Source organism: Nannobrachium achirus, assembly GCF_963921795.1.
Source record: "Nannobrachium achirus genome assembly, chromosome: 10".
NCBI classification, from domain to species: Eukaryota; Metazoa; Chordata; class Actinopteri; order Myctophiformes; family Myctophidae; genus Nannobrachium; species Nannobrachium achirus.
Window position 1 is genome coordinate 62,874,287 of NC_137819.1, and position 8,178 is coordinate 62,882,464.

At 44.8% G+C, this 8,178-nt stretch overlaps 1 protein-coding gene across 2 annotated transcripts in view; it reads left to right on the forward strand.

Annotated features, from left to right (window-relative positions):
• The window catches only part of LOC308292600 (growth factor receptor-bound protein 10-like), a 74,953-nt gene that overhangs the window by 33,523 nt on the left and 33,252 nt on the right, over positions 1 to 8,178 (forward strand). For both annotated transcript variants that reach the window (XM_080734985.1, XM_080734986.1), the window contains exons 4-5: positions 3,318 to 3,585; positions 4,069 to 4,192. In XM_080734985.1, the coding sequence (XP_080591111.1) occupies positions 3,318 to 3,585; positions 4,069 to 4,192 (392 nt within the window). The remainder of the gene's footprint in view (positions 1 to 3,317; positions 3,586 to 4,068; positions 4,193 to 8,178) is intronic.

Genomic DNA, 8,178 nt, shown 5'->3' on the forward strand with positions numbered 1-8,178 from the left:
TCCACTATCAATGTTATTTTTTAAGTAGTAAGTTGTCAAATATGTCAGTAATTTCTTTGTATATTTAGGTTATGTGTCTTATCTACCATGTACAACTTCAAAGCCTAAAAGCCAAACAGAAATGTAATTATCAACGACAAAAACACAATTAAATCGTTAATCGCCAATTATTTGAGTGACAATTAATCGTCATGTAAAATGTCATTGGCGATGGCTGGTCAAGCTTGTGTGAGAGCGTCATAACAAATACAGGCGGTTATTCTGAACACAAGTGACGGGACACTTAAACCCTCTAGACTCGGTAAGCTTAAAACCCTCTAGACTTGGTAAACTGGACCCCAGCTATCTCTGTACCGCTTTTTGAGCTGCGCTCCTACGCTTGACTTTGTGCGTAGAAAAAGCTAAGGTATGGCAACATGACGGGTGTCTTCGTGCAAGACACCAGTCATGTTGCCATACCTATTTCCCCCGTTTCTAGGGTTTCTTGGGCTGGATATGGCATCTGGAATGGTTGTTCAAGCGCAGCTACAATTAACAATAATGCATTGCACCTGTGCAGCTGACCTGTGGAACCTGGGAATATACCATTTTGTCAAGATGGGGAGAATACAAGTGTGGAGAATATAATTATAATACCTTGTTAAATTTTGCATTTGTAGTTATTTTTTTTATTTTTTTATTTTTTAATATTTTTTATCCCACGGTTTTGCAACCCATTTTTCTCACCCGGTGACTACCTAACCTGTAGTCCTGGTTTCCGCTCTCCCCCTGCCGCGCCAGGGGACATTGGGGAGCACCCGGCTGGCTAGGGGGAGGTAGTATAGAAACCAGGACTACTGCATGTTTTTGTGTGAGGGCCTATGCCCAAGGAGAGACGGGGAGAACATGCAAACTCACCACAGAAAGGCCCTATCGCCAACCCCACCTAGGGTGTGGGTGCTGATGACGCGGGTGGAGGAACACGCCCCCAGCGCCCACAGCTTCCCCCGGCGGGAATCGAACCCAGGACCTTCGAGCTGTGAGGCGAAGTGCTAACCACTGCACCACAGTGCTCCTATTTGTAGTTATTTTACTGTAATATAACAACATAATAACCAGCGCAGATTATAGACAAAGAGACATTCATAGATTTATATTTAAAAGTAACTTTTATTTCCCCACCTGGACCCAGGGTATGGCAGCTGCATACCCCTGCCATACCCAATTGACGTCCCTGCGTCAAATGACAATAATATGCGTATCTGACGCAGGACGCAGGCCTCTTAGCATCAGTGGACGTGATTGGCGCTCATTCTTGCCTCCTGCCTTTGTTTGTGATTGGCTGCAGACCATTTGAAATGCTCTCTTGGCTGTCATTGGCCACTTGCAGACGTACGTATCACTTGTCTTCCCCACTAGACCGGCAGAACTAACCCTGATGGTGTGTGTGTGTGTGCGTGTGCGATCGGCCTATTGATGACTCCAGTGAAAAAACACGGTCGGTGTCAAAGTCAGCCAGCTACTGTTTCACTCTGACTCTGCACTATAGAGGAGTCTCTCTACTGCTTCCCAGGCAGGCATGCTGTATATTTAAACCCTCCATGGAGCTCAGGTTGCTTGACCTTCCCGTGCCCCGTGCCCGTCCCCGTGCCCGTCCCTGACAGTATACAAATGAAACCAAATGGACCCGTAAGGGAGTTATGGGGAGACCTTGACATTGTAAAGTTTGAGAACTACTGATTTAGACCAAACTGTAGGTTGAAATGCATTCTGCAATGAATCTCTGTATTAACAATTCAACAGGATTTTTTCTTTTTTTAATTATTATTATTATTTTTAAGACTTTTCGTGTAGTGTTTGGTTGGGGACCGGGGTGCATATCTGCACACACAACGGGCAGAACTGCGCCACCCCCCCTCAGGCCAATTTTATAATGCAGCTGAAAATGCTCTGAGAGCCATTCAAAAATGAGAGGCTCTCTATTCAGGAGTGGTAATTTAGCCTCAAACCTTTTGAAAAACGTTTTTGGGACATACACAATATGACATAAATACTTTTTAAATGCATGGTGTATCACCTTTAACACATTGACCGCCATTTTAACATACCTCCGTACTCCCACCTGCCATTCGTCTCCATAGACTTCCATGTAATTGGGTGTGCACGGATCATGCACACCCATGCCTAGATAATGCACCACGTGTGTCCACATTGCTCACAGCTTTCAAACAAAAAAATCCGAATGGAAATCCGTTCAGGCATTCATGAGATAACAGCCACTATGTTTAACAAAGATGGCTGCCAAAATGGCTGCCATGCTTGAAAGATGGGGTTGCTATGGGGGTTAAACATGCAATTTCGCGATTGCTATCATGCCTACTCCATTTTTTGGGGTCAAAAATGGATGACTGACATATTTGACAACTTTACACTTGAAAAAGATCATTGATAGTGGAAATAGCCGATCTACAAGCTCACAACGCGTCGCATCGCGGCGCGTTGTGAGCTTGTAGATCTGCTATTTCCACTACTTTTGAAAATATTTGAAAATATGAACATTTTTCAACATGTAAACGATTATGACGATTATGACAAAATAATTGCGATTATGTAAAATAATTGCGATTAGACGATTATGTAACGATAGACCGTTTGTCAGCCTTCTGATTGGTCCCTAAGACTCCCTGACTGGCCAACCAGAAAAAAACATTAACTTTTCGCTACCAGGGGTGGAGTTATGCAGTGGGAGAAAGTGGCTTCAGTCTTTCACCGTGGTGCGCATTGCAGAGCACGGACAGCGTGCAGTACGGCGCTGCGCGGTCATAGCGATTTAGATCATTATAATGAATAAGCTTCAAACAGACTAGTTCACATGAACCTTATCAATGTAACTAAGAGTTTCGATTGGGTACATATATTTTAAATGGGCAGAATTACGACAGCCAGCCTATTATGTAGTGGAATTATAGGCTGGCTGCCAGCTTCCTACCCAAGATGCACTGCGCTTTCTGTCTCTATTTCTGTCCTCTGCCAGTTCCAGAAGATTAAACTAATTAAAACATATATTTTCGGGGGGAAACTCCTGTTTTGCAATGTAACTACTGTACTTTTGTCTTCCCTTTGTATTAATATCACGTAGATGTGTTTCTTTTGGTACTTTAAATAGCTATAATGAGGCTATGAAAAATCTTTTTTCCCCATCCACTTCCATTATAAAAGAATCTGCCCTGGTTGTTGATGTCCCACTTAGTAACAAGAGCGGGATTTGACATACGGTCTATTGTGACAGCTCTACTACTTCCTCCTCCTCTTACATCCCCCCCCCCCCCCCCCCCCAGACGATGATGTGGACCTAGAGCAACTGGTGAACGAGATGAACTCGTCCATGGAGAGCGTTCACTCCAGCTGCGGCGCCACGCCGTCCGACACGACGCTGCTGCTGCACGGCAACGGCCACGTGCACGCTCCCCACCACCACCACCACGTGCACGCTCCTCCCCACCCGGGCCGCGGTCAGCAGGCCCACCAGCGACCTGCCCCCCCGCGCCTGCCCCCCTGCTCCCCCTCCCGGGAGAGGCTGCGACGCTCTCAGCCCATGACCATCAGGTAGACACCACGTTCACCTCGTGTTCTCCTCTGTCATAGAACGACGTCCTTGCAGTTGGTCTGGAGGGACCCCGTCTTGGAAACATGTCCTTAGGCTGCAGCATAATCCAATCGAACAAGAACTTAATGCCAACGGGGGCAACATTTATGTTATTCTTCCTTCTTGGCAGAAACCAAATGAAATATATCACCTCTGACCAATCGCACACCATGTTCAGTGACATTGACGTCATACATCACAAGTTAATAAGCATCTTTAATCCTTGGGCTCCGGCACTGTTGTTACGCACTGCATTATTTTTGTGTGCATGTATGGTGCATGTATGGTCCAATGTCTGTACATGTTACACACACACACACACACACACACACACACACACACACACTCACACTCACACACACAGTTATCCCCTCTTGCAATGATCAATGTATGAGGTTTTGTCTGTGACATGTCTGTCTGTGTGTGTTTGTCTCCCTCTGCAGGCGACTGCAGGAAGAGCAGCAGATGCGTCCATCCTCTCTCCCAGCCATCATCAACCCGTTCCCTGAGCTGTGCAGCCCCGCAGGCTCCCCCGTGCTCAGCCCCCTCCTGGACAACCACAACCATGTGAGTAGGCCTGTCCCACTGCTGTCCCACTGCTCACACAAACGCCTAATCACCACCAGGGACGTGCTGGGCCCCTGATTCAGCCCGGGAAAAATAGTTGTAGAGGCCCTCATTGCGCGCTATAGAGAGATCTCTCTCTATAGCGCTGCTGCTACTCAAAGATTATGTATCCGGGGCAGCCTTTATTCCCGAAGCCTAAAAGCCAAACAGAAATCTAATAATTATTTGTAAACATTATTATGTTACAATATTCAATGCCACAAATACAATTATATGGCTAATCGTGTGAGAATTTTAAAATGTCATGCTCGTGAGAGCCCTACGTGTGTCACTTGGTTGTCGAGTTCTGACACATAATTGTTTTTGCCATTTTACTAAGCAAAAGCTAGTAATAGTTATTAGTAATGAACAGTGCATTTCATGCTGTGGACAACAGATGAAGGCAGATATGTTAAACACGCTGTATAGGGGTGGGCGATATGGTGATAATTATCATGGAGACGATACAATATCTCCACGATATGCCTTTTCAGAGGTATCGTATATATCGTGATACAATGATGGAGAGCCTTGTAAAACCTCCTGTTTAATCATCAATACAGAGATTCATTGCAGAATTCAATTTAAACCTGCATTTTGGTCTAAATCATCAGTTCTCAAACTTTAAAATGTCAAGGTCTCCACTTAACTCTGACAGTATACAAATGAAACCAAATGGACCCGTAAGGGTCCATTTGGTTTCATTTGTATGCTGTCAGAGTTACACACTTGTAAAGTTCAATTTAGACCTCCCAAATGGAACCCAGAGAGTATAGATGTTGTCAAGTAACTTGAAAAATAACCATAAAAACCAACGTGAAAAAAGAATCGTGATAAAATCGTGTATCGTTATACAGCTTGGGAAAATATCGTGATGTTGTATTTTCCATATCGCCCACCCCTAACGCTGTAGTTAGCAGGCTAGTATTTGACCATCGTAATGAGTTAAAATGCCTCCAAAACCACCCATGTGATATTTTCCTATATTCCTTGTTCGGTCGGTGGTCTTGTACTTGAACTTGTTTATATGTGCTTAAATCAGCTGACTGGCCTGTTATGCACTGGGAGGGGTGTGTGTGTGTGTGTTTGTGTGTGTGTGTGTGTGTGTGTGTGTGTGTGTGTACTGTGTGCGTGTGCATGAGTGTTGACCTTGGCTGTAGCGAGGGCCTTTCCCTCGATTACACAACAGTTCACCCTGGGTTATCTGACTGTGTTGTGTTATTGTGGAAGGGTGGTTATCAATCTCCCAGACACACACACACACGCACGCACGCACGCACGCACGCACGCACACACACACACACACACACACACACACACACACACACAGCCACACAACGGTGGCGGCAGTTGTGTTGTGTTGTTTGAGGAGGTCTCCAGGATGCTGTGTGCGTGTGCGTGTGTGCGTGCGTGCGTGCGTGCGTGCGTGCGTGTGTGCGTGCGTGTGTGCGTGCGTGTGTGCGTGCTTGTGCGCGAGTTCCGGAGCTGGGCTGGGAATGTCTGCTTTCCAGAGCTCTCTGAACCCTCTGCATCCGCCCGCCTCCCCCTCCCTCTCTCATCCGCCCGCCTCCCCCTCCCTCCCTCCATCCGCCCGCCTCCCCCTCCCTCCCTCCATCCGCCCGCCTCCCCCTCCCTCCCTCCATCCGCCCGCCTCCCCCTCCCTCTCTGACAGGACAGACGCTGGTTTCCCGTTCACACTCTGTCCGCTGTCCCTCACAGTGGCACAACATCCAACATGAGATTTCCACCCGACAACGACGATATACTAGTGTTGTTGCTGCTCTTATACCACCATTATTACTGGGGTTGGTGTGGGCCAGACGGTAGGGCCGCAAATGGCCCGCGGGCCGCCTATTGGGGAACCCTGTTGTACAGCCTTCTCAGTCCTCATGGTTACTCTGTTACTTAAAGGAGCTATAGTCAACTTTTTCATTGTAGGGCCAACATGATTATTTTATCATTATTTTACGCTTTTTGTGGTCATTTTTTAATAGAAACACATATATTATGAAGCTTATTTTTTTATATTCGAAACATTATTTTTATTTTAGCATCCGTTTTTCAAGAAAAAGTTGACTATAGCTCGAAACGAAATGTCAATTGAGGCTGAGTGTCAGGCTAGTAGGCCTCAGGTAGTATTAGCATATATTTTGGGCTGTTTATCGTTTTTTTTTTGGTGGCATCCCTATGAGTGAATGTTGGAATGTTGTAAAAATGGACACTCAAAGTTTACATTTCTGTAAAGTGGTCAAACTAGCCACTCCCCCTGTCCAGGGAATGTTCTTGTCCTCGTCAGAGATGTACTCAGGATGCCCACCGTGAACAATAACAGTTATTTTAGAAGACCCTTTACACACACACACACACACACACACACACACACACACACACACACACACACACACACACACACACACACACACACAAGCGTGCGCACACACAGACACTTGCGTATGTGCGCACACTAGGCGAGACAAAGCATTATTTATGCATTTCCCTGACATCATCTCACATGTTCAAGAGTCAGACAGCGACTTTGCAGTTTGCACAAAGGTGTGTGTGTGTGTGTGTGTGTGTGTGTGTGTGTGTGTGTGTGTGTGTGTGTGTGTGCGTGTGCGTGTGCGTGTGCGTGCGCGCGCTCACGCTCGTTTGCGTCTGTAAAAGTTGGCAGGGGGTTGCATCACATCTTTTTTTCCAAAAGTCCCAAGAAGTCTGTCTAAAGTTCATCAGATTATTGTTATGTCTGAAGCCTCGCCTGACCAGAAAGTAATGAAATAATTGGTTTAGTGACGTATTTTGTAAACATTTACAAAACTCCATTTTGGCTTTTTTCCAGTTTCACCAAAAGGTGAACGCTCTTCATTTGTTCCTGATTATATAATGAAGAGTTATGTTTTCACTCCAGTGTCAACTTATCAGTTTGTGTCTGTTTGGTTTCTGATAACTTATACAAGCATTTAACATAATGTTACGCTTTATTACCTTATTCTTCCCACGGCACTTGCTAGCAGGCTGTGGGCATATAGTCTAGTAAATCTAGGGAAAAAATACACTCAGGTTGGACAAAATTTTATTATTTCGTTTTTCAACTGATTCTGTCAGGAAATTAGGTCTACTAGCCAGGATAAAAAAATCTACCATGATCTGCTCACTGCAAATACCCACAGTGGCCAAATCAATCGACTTTCTATACAGGAGGAAAATACCCAGAAAAAAAATAGCTTTAAGTAGGATGTGAGGGGTCTAACTAGGGGTTTGTCATGATGCTGAATCCATTGCAAGCATTTGTTTTGCACAAAAAACATTCCTTGGGCTAAAAACGGCCCAAGAAAATGATGGTTTAGTGATGAAAAGTGATGAGTCATCAAAAAAATCATCTTTTGTTGGCGTTTTCTGGGGCCAATGAATGTTTTTTGTGCAAAACAAATGCTTGCAATGGATTCAGCATTAGACTAACAGAATCAGTTGAAAAACTAAATAATACAATTTTGTCCAACCTCTGCCTTAATTTTACCGGACTAATACCGTAATTCAGGAAACTTGCGGGCGAACTGCAACGGCGCCTGTCCTAATCAGTGTTGTTAGGCACATACCATAAGGCTGACTGGCCACAATAAGGCTGCACAATATATGGATATTATATTGAAATGTGAGGGATCTTGGATGTAGTAATATTGTGATATGGCAAAAGTGTTTTTTTTTCCATGTTTTAATCACTTGAGCAATATTTCTACTTTACTGCAGAGTTATCAGACTAACTGATTTAGTTATAAAAAAATGTTTATGAATTAAGAAATAAAGAATATATCTTCGGTTGAATGGCCGGCCCTAGTATGTAGGGTTTTAAGTGGCTGCACCAGTTTCTCCTGTATTGGGACACTGCAGGACATCTCCCAACTCTACACGTCTCTACAAGCTGCTTGGTCTAGATGCGTGTAGACGCACCA